Source organism: Centrocercus urophasianus, unplaced genomic scaffold (assembly GCF_019232065.1).
Source record: "Centrocercus urophasianus isolate 14NV4802_14NV808 unplaced genomic scaffold, USGS_Curo_1.0 seq_15, whole genome shotgun sequence".
In the NCBI taxonomy this organism is placed as follows: Eukaryota; Metazoa; Chordata; class Aves; order Galliformes; family Phasianidae; genus Centrocercus; species Centrocercus urophasianus.
The window spans coordinates 18715312-18733944 of NW_024884697.1; the positions used below are offsets into that span (position 1 = coordinate 18715312).

General features: G+C 41.2%; 1 protein-coding gene across 1 annotated transcript in view; it reads right to left on the minus strand.

Moving 5' to 3' along the window:
* Nucleotides 1-10746: 10746 nt before the first annotated feature.
* The window catches only part of MAPK12 (mitogen-activated protein kinase 12), a 29372-nt gene continuing 21485 nt past the window's right edge, over nt 10747-18633 (minus strand). Inside the window, exons 7-12 of the mRNA XM_042815915.1 lie at nt 15954-16068; nt 15253-15324; nt 14377-14456; nt 13584-13662; nt 11759-11932; nt 10747-10941 (exon numbers count right to left, since the gene is read on the minus strand). Of these exons, the coding sequence (XP_042671849.1) occupies nt 10871-10941; nt 11759-11932; nt 13584-13662; nt 14377-14456; nt 15253-15324; nt 15954-16068 (591 nt within the window). The 3' untranslated portion in view covers nt 10747-10870. The remainder of the gene's footprint in view (nt 10942-11758; nt 11933-13583; nt 13663-14376; nt 14457-15252; nt 15325-15953; nt 16069-18633) is intronic.

Sequence of the window (18633 nt, forward strand, 5' to 3'; positions counted from 1 at the left end):
TAATTGCCAAGCTGCTCTCCATCATCTTTCAAAGGTATGGGAGAGGTGCCTGAGGACTGGAGAAAAGACAATGTTAGTCCAGTCTTCAATAATGGTCAAGGTGGTGACTGTACCCCTCTACTCTGCCCTGGTGGGGCCACATCTGAATTACTGTGTCCAGTTCTGGGCCCTTCCATTAGAGAAAGACAGGACTTCTAGAGAAAGTCCCGTGGAGGGTCCCAAAGATGATAAAGGACCCAGAGCATCTCCTGTATGAGGAAAGGTTGGTCAGCCTGGAGAAGACTGAGGGAATATCATATCAATTTTTACAAATATGTAAAGCATAGGTGTCAAATGAACAAGGCCAGGCTCTTTTGGATGGTGCCCAGCAGCAGGGGCAATAGACATAAACTGGGACATAGGAAGCACCATAGAAGCACAAGAAAAAGCTTTACTATGAGGATGACAGAGTACTGGAACAAACTTCCCAGGAGGGTTGTAGTGTATCCTTCATTCATATTCAACACTGACCCATGCAATCTACTGTAGAGAATCTGCTTTACTGGGGGCGGGGGGAGGTTGGACTAGATGATCGCCAGAGGTCTTTTGAATCTCTATGATTCTCTGATTCTTTTTCAGTTAACTGCAGCACAGTAACTCGTTTTGATTAAAATGTGTAGCCAAACCACACCTTTGCATGCCAAGTGAAGAGCAGCAGGTTGGTAACATCCATAGCTCAAGTCAGACATAGCAGCCCTTCACACAAAACTCCACCACTGTGTGAACTGATTCCAGATGTTGCATCCAACCCTCTGAAGAGTACTTTGCTGGCTTCCTTCTTAATTTCTGTAATTTAGAGGAGGCTGCCTGCCTACTGAAGTGAGTCAGAGGTGTTTACTGGTTTGAGATCCACCTCCACAGCATCCTCAGCTGATCTCTGACCTTGTGCTAAGCCATTTTAGCTGAGTTGGGAAATTCTCTTTTTTTTTTTCTTTTTTTTTTTGGTATTATTTGCTAGCTTAGTGAAGAGAAGCAGCTCTGAATGCTGAGCTCTAAGGAGAACCAGCTGGCAGGTAAGGGAGAGAGAACACCACCACATCCACTGGGTAGGTCTCCATGGGCAGCTGTGGAAACAGCCTGAAACACCAAATGTGATAATGGCTTGACAGACACTACTTTTTAAATCAAACCCTTATAATTATCCCTATGTTGTTACATAAGGATGGGATGGTTTCCCTTTATAGACAGTAACTCTTGTTCATCTGGTAAGACATCTGTTGGGACAGTCATATAAAAGTAAGTAGACCTTGCATCTTGTACAGTTACTAGATCTTTGTATTTACATCCTAACAACATTACATAGTGCCTTCTGATAACACTGTAATTAAATAGCAACAGACACTCCCCTCCTCAAAATCTCCCAAACCCCAGCAATTGCTCCTTCAGAAAGGTGTTTGTATTGCTGTAGCAATTCTCTCAGTGGGCTTGAGAGTCAACTTAGCTGCTTCATCCCTGCTGATCCTCTTTGTGGGACAGCCCTATCTGCATTCCTGAGAGATTTCAAGTTCTGGAAAGGCAGAGAATTTAAAAATAAATAAATAAATAAATAAAAAATCAATCTTCAAATAGAAAATGTAGACATACCATGCTTAGAAAAAGAGAAAAGTAAATAATATTCTCTCTTTGGGCCTTTTGTCCCCTAGAAATTTCAGAGAGCAGCAGGGGCAGGTTCTTTCCTTTATACCGCGGCTTGTGTCACACACACAGCCTCTGCTGAGATCAAAGACATGTGGTTTCTATTACTGTATCTCAAAGAGAAGTTCACTGATAAAGAAGTCTCCACCCTAATGATTAAACCCTATTTGGATTTGAATACCTGAGTGCAGGCCTTCAGCCAGCAGGCCAGGATTAGGAGGTTCTTGACTCCAGTGCCCATTTGCTAATCAGGCTGCAGATCACCTTCGTCTGTCTGTGCAATGTTATGTCATTTGACTTTCACAGCCATTCACTCATCCCTGGGCCTTCTTTTTCTTCCAGGGCTGCTACTGGGAAATGAAACCAAGATTAATCCACCCTAAAGATCTACAAAGGAACTGAGCAAATAAATAAGGAAATTCTATAGAGCAACCATTTATTAACTGCTCAAAATTAATCAGTGCCTGAAAAGATCTTGAAATCTGAAATTTACTTAGGATTAGTTCATGAAGCTGAGTAACAGATAACTGAACCAGAGAAATAATTAAACTGAAGGCTAATCAGGAGAGGCTGGTTTATGCGTTTACTTATTTATCATGTTTTTCTTGTGTTAGCTGCCATTTTCATTCAGTAAATAATGCTAAGGGCTTCATGCTGGTTGCAGCAACCAAGGATTGACAACTGTATCCATGGGAGGCTCTTTTCATTAGGGGGACCATGGAGGAGTAAATAGTTTAGAGGGAAAGGTATTTTGAAATTACAGTGAAAATCACCCAGAGACAAAGATTTGTGATTGAGGCTCTATTTTCAGACCTTAAAGAGAGAATGTTTGTCTGTTTTAGTTTTTCTCCCCAGTTATGTATGTTTGCCTGGTAAAAGATACCACTGTTCCTCATAAGCTTTCTGTTGTTACATCTGCATCACTCCTATATTACTACCGTTAAATATACCAAGGCAAGAGATTTTGATTGATGAGAGAGAAAAATGTATTTAGAAAGCAAATCTAGAGAGTGCAGACTGAAAACCTGAGCATTCAGTTATGTGAGTAAATGTTCTACTTTTTTTTAGATATAATTCTGTCAGATATTACCATCCATCCTTATACTGAGTAGTATTTTTCTTCCTGACATTCCATGAAGATGGAATAGAAGTATTCAGTTTACAGAAATGCAGAATGGCTGAGGTTTGCAGGGCTCTTTGGGTCCAGCTGGCCCAACCCCTGCTCCAGCAGGGACACCCAGAGCAGGGTGCCCAGGCCCATGTGGAGGTGGCTTCTGGGGATCTCCTTGGAGGACATTCCACAGCCTCTGGGCAGCCTGTGCTCCATCACCTGCACAGCATCGAAGCGCTGCCTGATGTTCAGATAGCAACTCCTGTGCTCTAGTTTGTGCCCACTGCCTCTCTTCCTGGCTCTGGGCTCCACTGAGAAAAGTCTAATTTTTTATTCTTTATTGATAGGCTGATGCTGTACCCAGGGAAAACAATGACAGATCCATGATCAATAATCAGATCTTTAAAGACAAGAGTCTGCCCACATTGCTTATGCTGAGTCCTACAGTACATCCAGTTGATTTCAGTGCAGTTCTAATGGTATATCTCAATGTTAGCAAGACTGTCAAAGGTGGCCAATGTAAACAGGCCACCCATTCAACTCTTTGGTGAATTATCTTTCAAGATGATGTATAAAAATGTTTTGTTTGGGAATGTGCTATTAAAAAATGGACTTGGGATGGAATGACCTTCGCCCTGACGTGTGGCAGACTGAGGAAAACATCCTTATCCAAAAACCTGGCTCCTGCAAGGGCTGCTGCAGGTGTATGTTCATGGCTTTGAGTGGCACCTCTTGCCTGGGTGAGCCCACAACTCCCCTGCTTTCTGCAGCCCTTGCTCAGCAGCCCTTCTCACAGTCAGGGGAGTTCTCAACTGGTATTGAGAAAACGAAAGGAAATTACTGATTTGCCTTCTGCCATATCTCAGCTTTCCATTTTCCTCCTTTCCAAGAATAAATATCCAAGAGGAACAGCACCTTTTGGTTCAGTCTTTTTAAAACCAGTCCTACTGATGTGCCTCTTTTTTTTTTTTAAGGCCTAATATTCCTAGACAAGATAAAAGATTCAATCTCTAAACCTACTAATTGATCACAAAGCATGTCTGGGCCAGCACAGTGTATCCCATGACCATAACAAAGCAGACTTACATCAACACTCAGGCACTGTCAGGCACCCTCTGGTGTGACTTGGACAAGCTCTGGGGCACAGCAGTGCTGCCTGCTGCTCAGCTCAGGTCAGCTCAGCTCCTTGGCATTTTTTCAGTAGTGGCTTTGCTCGTCCCAGTGCTACGACTGGAGGTTGCAGCGCAAAAGTGAATTTTCCATTTTCATAAATAATTTATATCTCAAAGTACTCAACGAACACTGCCAAACACTGGCTATGCAAAGCAATTCAAAAGCTGGAAGACATGCGGCAAGTTCATAATCTTAATCATATCAAATCCTGGTGATCATAACCGCTAATCCAGTTATAATGCAGAAAAGGCCATGAAATCAAGGCAATTGGAAAACGAAGGAAAAGTACTTAATATTCTGGTTTAGAGTCTTGAAACGGCAACACTGAATAGCTATAGCAGTTATAATTATAGTGAGCTTTGTTTGTATAGAGAATCCCACTCATTTTACTCCAAAATGAGACTCCAAATATGCACTTGTTTCCATAAAGCAGTAGTTTCACACCTGTCCCTATAATTCAGCATCCCGAATTTAAAGCATTAACTGAGTGTTTTGATTTAGAAGTCATAAAGGGAGTCACACTTAAAGCCTGTACGACATGGGATGGAAGTTTGTTTCCTTGTCCTCTTATTCTGTTGGCATGCAAAATGATCTCAAAATGCACAGCATTCCATCTCCTGTGGTTTAACCTGGTAAGTCAGATTGTTTAGGTAGGATTTTATTCAGTAATGCCTTTCAGAAAATCATCCTGTACAATCTTCTCTTTGTTTAAATGGGATCTGTTCTCTCTTACATTGTTTTCCTTCCAACTCATCACTACCTTTTGTACAAAAGCATCATGTAAGCAATACTCTATTAGAGCAATTTTATTGTCAGGACACCGGCTTGGTCCAGATCCTACTAATAGCAAACAAGAGGCTTACAGTGACTTTCCATTGATTTCCCAAATGGCAGGGAAAATACCTATTATTTTCTTCTATGTTTTATTATCTGCAATATTTATTATTTGGCAATAAAACAACAATATTTATTTTAATAGTTACTGTTATTTCATGCTACAGTTTACGCTGGAGTACTGCATTCAGGTTGACTCTAATGTAATGTAAACCCCCACGTCTAGGCCAGAGCATGCCAGGAGCTGCCCCAGGCCCGAGGCACTTCTGCAGGGATGGGCCAGGCCAGGGGTACATCTGTGACAGGCCAGACTGGGGCTGGTCCTCAGGGTCCCTGTTGTGAGCAGTTGCCCCAGGCCACAGCGACCAAACCTCTGGCAGCAAGGATGGTCTCAGGCCCTTAGAGCAGCCTCACCACTGCGTGTTCTGAGCAATTCATGAACAACTGCTTCACACAGACTGTGCTTTTATTACTTTATGGCAAAAAGGGCAACAGTACAAACAGATGAAAGTCCTAAGCATCCATCCACTTGGGGTGAACACAATTTTCCAGGTACTATCAGCTCTGCCTCTCTGTCTGGGCTGGTACCTTAACTGTACCTGGAGCAGCTCTTTGTGTCTACATCTGGCTTCCCGACTGTGCTGTTAAAGCTTTCAGCCTCCAAAGCCAGCAGCCTGCACTGCACTGCTGGCCAGGAGCACTGCCTGGCCCTACCAGCTCCTCAGCTGTGCCTGTGGAGTTGTGGGAAGACTGGCCTGGGTCCAAACTGTGCTGGTCATTCAACAGCATCAAATGCTGATGTGCAGCACTTAGAGGTGTTCCCAGCAATGGTGATTTTGTTAGCACAGCCCACATGTCCAGCACATGGAGCATGGAGCATTTGCAGCTGCATCAGAGCTGAGTGCTGAAAGAGGGATGTGAGGAACATCTGAGATGGCTTTGGCAGAGAAAAGGGGGGAGTCCGATCCCATAGGGATCATTTTGGGCGCCACAACTATTTTCCATGTCTTGCACTCTGCCTCATCTTCCAGCACACATTGCTTGCTGTGAGAGCTGGGGCAGGAGCAACCATCTTGGTCAGTAAATAAATCCTAATATGTTCCTAGAGAAAACTTAGCTGTTGCCCACATTGAAAGTTGTACCACAGAAGGAAAAATGACAAAAAGCCTGTATGTTAAAGTACATTGACAAGGACATCAAGATCACCAAGGTCAAGCCTATTAATGGTAGCAACAATATGGAATGACTGAGACTTTTGGGATCATGATGAAACCCCAAGATGATTGCTAAAATTTGTGTCTGGAATTCCAGAACTAAAAACTCTAGCTAACACACTCACTGGAGATGCATTACAGTTACTGTAAGCATTTAAATGTAATCAAATATTTGCCTGATTTTATCATCTTGTTCTAGCAGTTTTTTGCTTTAGATACATTCCTGTGTGATGCTTTCCAGTGAGGTCCCTGCAGTGCTGTCTCTCATCAGTATGCAAACCTATCCTTAAAGAATCGCCCTGCTTCAGGACTAGCAGACTTTTTGTGTACTTCCTCCTTATGGAAGTTTTACACTCTGATACTTGCTGCACTAAATGCATTAAATCTTCGGGGTTCCTTAAGAGTTCATTCACTCACTGGAAATACTGAGTTACTGCAGCCAAAGCACAGGATTCCTTCTGAGCAGCAATTTTGATTCCTTAGAACTGAACTTTAGCCTATGATGTACCCAAGACCTTGAGAGGAGTTGTTTTACTGAAAACCTTAGTTCTTGTTTCTCTGATTAGACTTTTCACCTTATTTGCAATCCTTACAGCAATACACTACTGTGTATATTAAAATAAATAACTAAATTTCAAACTCTGACTCAAGCCCCCAAGTGCCAGGAGCTTTCTAGCAACAGCAAAGTGGTCGGACAGATGCCAAGCTGTGCTGCTGGGAGGCAAGAGCTCTGTTACGTATAAATGGCGCTTTTAAAATGCCAAAATAACACTGTCTTGACCCTGGCCCCTAGTAGACAAAATGCTTGTGGATTCCTCCCTGTTGCATACTGATGAAAAAGAGAGTATGAACTAGAAAACTACAGACATATAGCAAAGTAAAGCATAAGGGAACTCAGCTTGCAGAATAGCAGGAGATAAAAATGAGTGCTTAAATTACTTTCCTTGTCCCCATTTACCTCCATGCAGAGGGCTGCTGTTCCTGGTAGCTATAAAGCATGCATCATTCCTGAGAGCTGCATGTGGCAGTTTTGAAATCATTACATTACTATCCCAGTTAACTGCAAATAAGCAGTAACAAGAGCTGTGTGTGAGAGCAGCTGCTCATTAACTCATGGTCTGTGACTTCAAAGGATGCTTGTATGATGGAAGTCCTCCTTTCTTGACCTTTCCCCAGATCTACCTCCTGAATTTGTGAAAATACTGAGGATGAGACTTTAGGTGCTGGGTAGTCCATGAAACTGCTTCTGGTATAGCTTGGCTTACACAACCAGTTGCCCCACAGCGCATTCAGGAAATGGAAAATCAGATCAGTCAGAAGACAGCTCTGATAAACCCCTGATCTTTCCCTGGTACCTGCATGGAGCAGGTAAAGCCCCATGGGAAGATCTTATACAAAGACCCAGTGAACAACAGCATCTAACATGGCTTATTCTATGTGAATATTCTATTCTATGTGATCTTAGCTAAATAGAACAGCATCTGGAAGGGACCTCTGGAGATCATCTAGTCCAACCCTCCCACTACAGCAGCTTCTCTACACTAGGTTGCACAGGAAGGTATCCAGATGGTTTTTGAATATCTCTAGAGAAGCAGATTCCACAACCTCCCTGGGCAGCTTGTTCCCATGCTCTGTAAATCTCAAAGTAAAGATGTTCTTTCTCATGTTCATATGGAAGTTCTTATGTTCCAGTTTGTGCCCACCGCCTCTTGTTCTGTTGCTGGGAACCACTGAAAAGAGCCTGTCTGCCCTCGACACCCACCCTTTATTATAAGCATTAATAAGATCCATTCTCAGTGTTCTCCAGGCTGAACAGTCCCAGGTGTCTCAGCTTTTCCTTAAGGGAGATGCACCTCTAATTATCTTTGGAGCCCTCCGCTGGACTCTAGAAGCTCCTTTAATGGAGGGGCCCAGAAGTGGACACATTACTTCAGATGTGGCCTCACCAGAGCAGAGCAGAGGGGGAGGATCACCTCCCTTGAGGCCACCTGCTGGCCACACTCTTTTTAATGTGCTTCAGGAGAGCAAGGACCTTCTTCGGCACAAGGGCAACTGCTGGCCACCTGGACACTCGGGTCCTTCTCCACAGAGCTCCCTTAGGGCATGCCAGTGCCTAACCTGTACAGATGCACACAGTTATTCCTCCCCATGTGGAGGACTCTACGCCTGCCCCTAGTGAACCTCATAAGGTTTCTCTCAGCCCAACTTTCAAGGCTGTCTAGGTCTTAGTGAGTGGCAGCACAGCCTTTTGGAGCATCTGTGACTCCTCCCAGCTTTGAATCATTAGAAGGATCTGCTATTTGTATTTGAACAGCAGAAAGTAGGAAGTTTAAAGAACCCATCCAGCTCAAATGCTTGGCAGTTCCAAATTAAAGTGGATCTTCTGAAAACATTTTACAAGACACATGACACTCATCTCAGGGCTACTTGTAACTAAAGAAAAAATGAGCAAGAAATGAAATAGTGAGCCACATCCACCCCCAGCACCACCTGATCAAAATTCAACACGACCAATGTCTTCAATGCCATGGGCATATAACAGGCTGATCTTCACAGGAAGCAGCCTGAAGGCACTTAGGTTTTCAACGCAAAGGTCCCGTATCCAACGTGAAGTTGTATATGCTTGATGACCATCAGTCTGACTTTTAAAATCAAGCTGAGGAACAAACATGCAAAAATGCAAATCCTTCAGAACAAAGCAGGATGTCTGCTAAAAACAGATGCTCTAGGAAAAAATTAGGTGGCAGCAGTACAATCAAGTCAGCTCTGTGGCTGACTCACAGCCTGGAAAAAGGGAGAAAGGTTAGGTTTTGTGGGCTGACTGACTTCCAAACTAAACTACATCAGCAGCTCACATTACATGAAATGTACCTACAGATTAGGTTTCATATAGTTCCGTTGTACTGAAAATACTATTTTCAGAACTGATTATACATTTGGGAATACATATGGGGAAAAATGACACCATTACTGTGTAAAAAAACCAAAAATCCAACTTTTATTTTTCACAATACATTTCGAGTATATGCAGAACATATTTACATTTGTCCTTAAGGCAAACAGAAATTGGGTTCTTATTCCTGAGTTGCTAAGCACCAGTAGAAATAGCAAATAAAAGCCTGGGAGATGTCGCTCCCTTTGAAAGAGCAGCTGCCTCTTACGCAAAATATTTCTGCTTTCACCTCACATTTCTCTTAATGAGCTATTTATACTAAAAATTCCTGTTGCGTTTTGAGCAGTTTCTTCAGATTCCAATCTCTTCACAGAAACATCATGCCAAGACACAACAAACTTTTCATGTTTGTTATTTACCTTACACAGTGTTTACTGACAGACAGTGCAGCAGTTCTCCTGTCTCTCCTGGCACACACATCGAGGTCTGCTCTTTAGTTACTGTAAGAGTTCTGTAATCCCCGAACACAGAAGAACCAAACGCCATCGCCTTATGTCTCCAGAAGCCTGTGGCTTCTACAGTACTAAAAGAGGCACCTCAGCCACTTGACATTTGCAATGAGCAAGGCTATCAAAACCCACTATCTCCAATAGGCACTTTTCTCCCATGACCTTTAAGAGGTCATGGGCACGACCCTTAGTAAGTAAGTGTTGGCCCCATGATAAGGGGGTTGAAACTAGATGATCTTTGAGGTCCTTTTCAACCCAGGCCATTCTAAGATTCACTCTATGATTCTATGATTATGAACTAAGCACCAAGGAAAACACATAAAGACATAAAGAAGATCTCATAAAGCATCTCACATCCCACTGTAGCTCATCAGGAATCTGACTCCTTCTGGTAAGGTACCTCCCAGTGGAAGGTTGGAGGTTCCCCCCAAAGTAAGATGGCCCCAAAATAGAATGGTTGTGATTTTGCACCTGGTGACACCTCTGTACAAGAGCCTGCTGCAAGCAGCGTGGATAGCTGCAGTGTTGGGTGTTTATCCTCACTTCATTTTCTGTAATGTCACTTGCATGCAGCTGTATTTCTAAGATCAGCACTGCTGATCAGTGTGTCCTCTGAGAATATGTATATTTTCAATGATTATTTCAGAAATAAAATGCTAGAAAGCTTGTACAATTTCAGACAGTCTTAAAAAGTTTCTCCCTGTAAATCCCAACTCTGTCATACAAAGAGACTCCACTGCATTGACATTAAAACATTGTGACTCTAGAAAGTGATTGTTCACCTAGTTGTTCACCTAGTGCACTTGGGAAGTCTTGTCCTACTACACTGGTTACTGTAAAAATCTCTAGGATGCTGACACTTGCCTGCTTCTTCCCTCTTGCATATATTTTTCAGACCTGGATGGAGCTCAGGCTCTTCTGCCCTCACAAAGGAGAAAATAAATGCATCCATTCAGGCTGTATCTCTCCTCACTAGCTGAGGTCACAGAAGCTGATCAGCCTCCCCAGACATCTCATCAAGGTGAAATATTCCAGAGGAAGTCCTATTAATACCTCTTAAATTCAAGATGGTTCAACAGCCCTGGAGAGCAGAGAGGAGACCCTGTACATCACTGATGTACTCTGTGTCTCAGCTTGTTTGCAGTAGTAGCTTGTACTCTCATTTGATTTCTGATCTGAAGAATTGGTCCCACCTGCTCTTTCAAGGGTTGTCAGAGACCGAATCCTTTTGTGCAGAGGGGAGAAGCTATGAACAGAAATATGCTTCTGGACAATTCTGAGGTGCTGCTTCCAGAGGCACCACATTTCCACATGCATAGTAAAAGACACTGCTCCTTCTTACAGTGAAAGATGAAATACATTACATCCACTTTATTTATAAAAATTTTATACACCTGAAATATTACAAACATTTACAGCTTTCCTGCTTTCTTCTGACTTCTGAAAAGACCAAGCCATACAATCACACTGCTGTCTCCTTTGACTCTGATGTTTGTGGTGGCTTGAAGTTCAGTATCTCTTTATACGTAACACCTGGAAAAAACAACAACAACAACACAAAACAACAAAATAAAGAGTGTTGCTGGTCTGGCCAGAAAAGGAGCTGCAGATACAAGCCGGGTGCAATCCCCAGCATGGTTGGGCTCTGATCAAGGTGAGGAAGACAGAGACCTCTTCAGGCGAAAAAAGAGAGAAACAGTACAAGAATAAAGGAATCAGAGATTGCTTTATCACTGTTTTGCCACTTCAGATGTGAAGAAGTAGTCCAACACAAAAATGTTGTAGGTGTTTTCAAAGGTGTGTAAGCATTGACATTATAATATAGTGGAAAATACGCCCAGAAAGTGCTCCTAAGTACAGCAGAATTACAAATCAAGACCTCACCTCATTTACGAGTCAAAATACAAAACTCTGACATAAGACAAAAAACCAGAATCAGATTTTAATTTCTTCTGAGATAGACAGGCTTTCTCAGAAAGAGAAAACATATCTAACAGAAAATTAAGGCCAGCAATAACTTTAAGGCCTACAAAGCCAACAGCTAAGGAATCTGTTGCTCTGTCCTATCCAGTGTAACAAACACGTTTCCTTCCTATATTGCAGGAGATAAGAAGAAAGATGTATGAAGAAGATAGAAGCCACTGCTAGGAGGAAGAGAAGAAAACCTCTGAAGATATTTTCAGGATGATTTGATAAAAGGAACACTGACCAACAGTGTTTCTCTATTTTATGCTGTCCACTTATTTTTTTCCATTAAAAGTAGTGACAATCATCAGCAAAGGAGAGTATTTTCATTTTGGGATGGCCTTTCTAACTGCCTATTTTGAAAACATCACAAAACTAAACTCACGCTTCCACTCATCCAGGGTTAGATCCATGTTATCAAATGTCTCATCATATTTCTCAGCCTCAATTTCTTCCTCAGGATCATGAATTGGTTCAAAGTAAGGATGCATCAAAGCCTCAGCTGCCGTGACGCGCTCCTCCGCATCCAGCACCAGCATGTTCTCCAAAAGATTTACAGCTATGGAACAAAAAATAAACACTGCATTGAAATCAAGCCACCAATTCCAACTTATGCAAAGTAATGCTGCACTGAAGATGATTTAAAGATATTACAGATTTACAGAGCAAAATCATTGGTTGTTCATTCTACAGCCAGTGGGGCCCTACTGCACAACAAAACAGAGTGCCGTGAACAAGCAGGGACGTGTACCAAGCAATGCAGAGATGCTCCTTAAATTCCACATGCAATACAGCCACATCATCTCAGCTATGACTTCTCAGCTTCTGACTCCAGGTCCACGGCATTTAGGAACTTCCCAGTTGTCTGCCCTCACTGCCAGCACTGTGTTGTGGTTCTAAGGCACATCGTGACTTGGCAGCGGCAGAATTTGCAGATGGGCGTAGAGCTACTTAGGATTGTTTGTTATGTGACTAACTCCATGCCCTCAGCACTGGCAGCACATTTTCAAGTTCACCAAGATATCCATGCTCTCAATGTCAGCACTAGCTTTATCTGCAACGTGTTTTGACCTCACCAAAACAATCGATGAAATCCATGAGCATCTTCAACCTTCCACACCGGTGGATTTTGGATCGGGTCCTCCGTGAGACTACCAAAATGCACTAGTATAAACAGACACGATTCTATTATGTTCCTAAAAGTATCCTGTAAGAAAGTTTCTGAGTTGGGTGGAACACCATAAGGGAGGAAGGGGCAGCAGCATGGGAAAAGATGCTGCAATGCTTGCTTGGCACATTATGGATTCAGAACATTACAGAATCATTTAGATTGGAAAAGAACATTGAAATCTTTAAGTCCAACCATGCACCTAACACTACAAGTCTCTCCAACCTTCTCTCCCAGACCAAGAGCAGTTGTTCTTCACATAAGGAACAGCCAGATGGCCAAAGAAGTGATAGGAAGAAATTTAAGTAGAGATTTGTAGACTTTTCTGCAGCTGGGACAGCTAGTCAGTTTAGCCATTGGACCACAGATAATAATCCTACTGTATCTTAACATACCATTTTAACTGCTTAAATACAGAAGAGTCAATTATCCTAATTTATATTTTAAGAATGCCTGGCTTTATGAGTCAGGTCATTGGGGAACGGATGAAGCTGGGCAGAGCCATCTCAGAGCTCTTATTCCCTCAGGTCACGTCACAGTTATGCACACTTGGTATGTTCTTCTAGCTGTTTATATCCATCAAATACAAGCCAGATCTTTGCAGGAATGCACAGATGTTTCTCAGGATGCATTCATTCCACGTCTAAAATGTCAGCTTTCTATTTGCTTGCATTTCTGTTGTACATCAAAAGGACCTTTCAGAATTATATTTAAAATACAATGCACAGAAAACTTTATTAAATATATTTAAATCCCCAGGGCTTTTGAGAAAGCTGCTTCAGTAAAACCATTAAGCGCGGTCTGGATCGGAGCCTAAAGCATAAAATACTTCTTTTTGACTCTTTTGAATCATCTGATTCCTGGCAGAGTCTAAACTTGGCACAGTTCAGCCACTAGAATCAAAGATCTGAGTGATGGAACGCAAGAGGCAGAGCAGCATGAGAATCACCACATAACCACATCACATGACTGATACTGCTGCTGACTCCAGAGCAAACAAAACAACAACAGAAATGGTACACATTTGCACAAACTGCCTTACCCAAAGGGCTCGCGTGCTTCAAGACGGATGCAAAATCCTTTTTCTGGACTTTTGGAAGGCTTTTGATATAGTTTTTTGCCTGAAAAGAAACATGAATATTAAATTAGAACTTTGCCTCCTTCGTAATGTGCTTACTAGGTAACTTAGTGATGCTCTGACAGTACCTTGTACAAATGGAATTTTTTTTTGCTATAAGGCCTGGTTATGTTCACCTTCCTGTTGAAAGGAACAGTTTCTTTTAAATTGAACCTTAAAATTCTGATTAAGAAATTAAATGTAAAACTTTGATACCTAATCAACATCTAAAATGTATTCATAATTTGAAAGAATGTCATTCTGAAATTTACAGAAATCTCTAAAAGTGTATATCTTACAGTAATTCTTTAGTATTTAAATTGTACAGTTCAACTAATGATTCATTTTAGGTTCTTTATTGTAGGGACTTCAGGATTCTCAAAAACATCACATGAAAATAGGAAGTCAGAGACACCTACAGAATGAATGGGTTGTCTGAAGAGGTTCATATTTTCAGTATGTTCCCAGCAAAGGAAGCAATGTATCAGCTCAGCTGATTTAAAGTACTTAAATACATCCATTTTTTCTCAGTGTCCTAATCATTTTCTGTTTGCCCTTAACGTCCAGTAATTTTTCTGGCTGTGAAACCTCATAAGTAGGCAGAGATGTGCTATCGGGGGTCATTTCAGCAGCCAACACACATGATCTCAGGCAGTCTAAGAAGTGGCCTAAGTAAAATCAGGGCACATAAAACAGTCTGACAAAGCAGAATACTCACTTCCTGACTCTTCAGTTTTTGCACAAAATCTTGACTTGGTGTACCCGTTATTTTCATTATTTCTTTGAGTTGATCCAGATCTGAATGCCAGAAATAAGGAACAAAGTCTTTCACCGTAGGATAAAAATTATGTGTTTCTTTGCTACTGGAGAATAAAGGAAAACCAACAATGCAACACTGAACAGAAGATGTATAAAAGATGAGCTGTCAAACACACAGAACTCGTGAACAAAACAAGTGAAGAATTCTTGCTGTATTCTTTTATCACTGCACTCTACTGTCTGTTACAGCTTGGGCCAACAAAGTATCACCTAAGGTTGAAGTATGGCTAAGTCTTAACTATTTTCTTAAATTTTCAGCAATGAAATGACATGACCAAATATTTTCCGCACATCTAAAATATTGTTCTCTGTATTATTTACATGATATTTTTGACAAAAGCCTCAAAAAGCATGAAATGGACTGGCACATGCTGGTAAGTTCATATACTACACCAGAATTTTCTGTGCTGGAGCTGTGGAACCTATTGCTACTATATATATATATATATATATATATATATATACTTATTTATATATATATATGTAAATATTTACCTTTTGTATTGTCACTGAAACTTTTAGCTGATGATTTGAGGCATCATTCAGTGGATATCCCACTCTCTATTGAAAAAGTTCAGTAATGTGAGTTTTAATTTGCTGATGTACAGATGTGGTACAAATATCAAATAACTACTTAAATATAGATGATAGCCACATCATAGCTGTATTTTAATTTACACTCAACAGATTTGCAGCACACTCACTGCACCACAGAAGCACCTTTTTGCACATCGTTTTCTGACGTTGGTTTCATTAATGCACTGAGGAAGGATACGGTCGTTTCCCCTGAACAGAGGCCTCCCCATTATCATTTCAGCCATTATACAGCCCACAGACCAGATGTCAACTGAAAAGATGATAAAGTAGCATTAAATTACTGAATATTTGTTCATCCAAATGTAAAGTTGAATCTAAAATATATTTTAAAGACGACTAAAATTTACCTTTGTAGTCTGTTATAATATACGTGGGTGCCTTGCAGACTATGATAATCAATATAGAAAAAACTACTAGCATTTCTGATAGGCAAACAGAAGATAATCTGGTATTGGGCACAGTCAGCTTCTCAGTAACAAACATGCATGCAGGAAATAATTCTGCTATGCTTTCAAAAATCTCTATGGTTATTCTGGCATTACTTCAATTCCCTCATTCTGCCATTTACCTTGTCTGTTACAACAAGCACATCTTTGCAGAAAGATTAGTCAGGGAGAACACAAATACGTAGAGCAGGTTTGTTCCAATTGTTTTGGAGCAATTGAACAATCTGCATTTTAGAAAACACACACAAAAAAACCCACCCCATGAACGAAACAAAAAACACACCCCCAAATGATTACCTGCAACCTACAAGAAACATTTTCATCATTATATTATCATTTCCACCTCCAATGTCTCACTCACTTCAGAAACACAGACTTGCCTTATTCGGTGAACGCTTCAGCTGTATTAAGACTTTTCCAAAGAGATGCTGACCTGTTTGTGTGTAATGCATCCAATTAAGGATGACCTCTGGGGCTCTGTACCACCTTGTAACCACGTAACCTGTCATCTCACTGTCCGTATGCCTGGCCATTCCAAAATCCAGGATCTGCAGTGGAAGCACAAAGTACACCCAGAGAGTTATCTATTTCATACAGATTTAACAAACACAGGAAATAAAAGACTCAGAGCATCATGCAGATTGAGTTGTTTTTGCATCTCTTTCTCATTGAAGTGTCTCGCTCTCATTTTATTAATCAAGACAGAAGTAGCAAGGAGGTTTACAATTTTTTTCCACGTTAGATAGATACCTTTATATCAGCACTTAAAGCTGTAAAGCCAGTAGAGAAAACAATACATTATTCAATTAATGGTTAAAGAGATACTGGTCCCATTCAATCATGGGTGTGGAACCTTATCTTTTTAGAGTTTGAAGAAAAGCACCCAGCTTACATGGTATCCACTGTTCTGACATCCAAGGTGGCACAATTATTCAAGAGTGTGTTCCAAGAGTGTTCTGAAGTCAGCCAACAGATGTGGCCAACAGTCGTTTCACAGTTTATCAGGAAATCCACGCTATGAACAAGAAGGGTCTTGGCAGAGAAGCCTACTCAGATCATCCTTTGCAGATACTTGAATAGGTAGCTTCATGTGAAGGGCCACTGCTCTCCATGTGCATCTGGCTTCATACATATATTGATTGACACAGCAGCAGTTTTTACTAGGAGCACCCGTGCATTGCTATAGCAAGAGTGACATATTTATAATGCTTTCACTGTAGTCAAACATCTTAAAATATTTCACTTCAAGCAGGACAATTTCATTATTCCCTGATGCTAATAGAAAGGGAAACTGTAATTTCATTCATAGATAAAGAATATAAAATGCCAGGGCTTGTCTTTACTGCCACAGTAGAAGCATTATTTCCATAACTTCCCCATAACTGTTGATTACCTACAAATTTGGAATGGACTAGGAAGCAATGGGAGAGTTTTATTCTTACCAATAAAATGCAATTGATTCAGCCCAAAGTTACCTTTCAAAACTGGTCTCAAAATATTTGCAACTGCAATACATCTTTATATACAGCTTTCAAATGTAGTGTACACAGAGCACACACACACATCTTCCCTTAATGCTGGGAGGGAGAGGAGGGTGAGGGAAATCAGTGTGTTGTGCAGCAGCTCAAAAGCCACTGTTGGTGCTGTCTGGCACAGCTTTGTAGGCCTCTTTCTTTCAAAAGGCTGTGACACCAGGTCTTGGAGAAGGGCTAAAATGGAATTTGGACTTGTAGTTTTCTAAAGGCAGAAAATGAAAGCAAGAATTTTTATGTGTTATTCATTAACTTTATGATTTCTTTTCATTGAAGTGTTCATTAGGGTCATGAACGAATGGAGCTTAGCATTAATACAGTACCAATGCAACAACAATTTTCACATAAAAATATTATTCTCAAACTCTGCCTGATCTTCTAGTTTTATACTAAACTTCAAAAGATATTTTCAGAGCAAGTTGAAAACCCATTTTATAATGCAGGAATTATGAAAGAGAGCAAATGCCCCATGGCTCAAGAGTAAGCTCCCTTTCTATTTAGCAAACTTAATTTTCTTCCTTGCTTCAGTAACTGTAACAAAAATAATTTGTAGCTTCAAGACAACAGGAAGGGCAGTGACTCCCCCTGTGGCAGCCTCCACTGTCACTTCTCTGATTCCTAAGCAGCAGCTGAAAGAACCAGACAAGGCAGCTGGAAAGCACGCTCTGAGAAATAGGGCTGATTACTTATTAACAATTATTAACTCACACAGCTGCTAGAGCTGAGGCAAGGGAAGATGCTGAGATACATAAGGGGGAAAAAATATGGGATGATCCCTGTCAGTACTGCCTTGTGCCAGCGTACGGAGCGCTCACAGGGCAAGGCACATCCTATGCGTTACAGCGGAACGCACACGCAGTGAAAGGCAGTTCAGTTGGTTCAGTGTAAGTGGGGTCACAGTTAAATCCCTGCCCTCGTATTTTTAATGTACATTTCTCAACATTTGATAGTTTGCTTTCTGCCCATAAGCTGGAGCTGCCTTTGGACGACCAGTATTCACTGATTTCAAATCAGCACACTTCAGTATGCGATATCAGAGCTTATCATAAAACTAGGGATAGCATAATTTTGCCCTGAGAATCAAGAAAGAAAACTTAAACTTAGTACTACATTTTCTCCTACTCATTTAACAAAACGGTGTTCTGCTATCAAATCATTTGCTTCAGCTTATGTAAAAGCTTAAAAATGCCCACGGCAACAGAAAAATAAGTTGTATTAGGTAAGGAAATAGAGCAGTCATACAGAGAAATAATGTCTTGGATCTGGACTGCGTCTCAAAATCTCACTGTACAGGTAGGGGGGGTGGAGAGAGAACATGTCCAACTGGTTTACCTAGATTCTTTTTTCCCCCACTATCAGACTGGGACTCATCACAGTTTGGCCTCACACAAGCCAGAAAGAGACAATGGCTTTCTGTCTTAAACAGGGGAATCCCGAAAACACATGGCCCTGAACATCCAGGTCTGCTGCATTCAGTCTCCTAAGAGCAAGAAACTGTATTGCAACAGTTGCATGCTGTATATAATGCAGTATATAATCCATATGTTACATGCTAAAAAGCACTTCCATTGTGTTTAATTA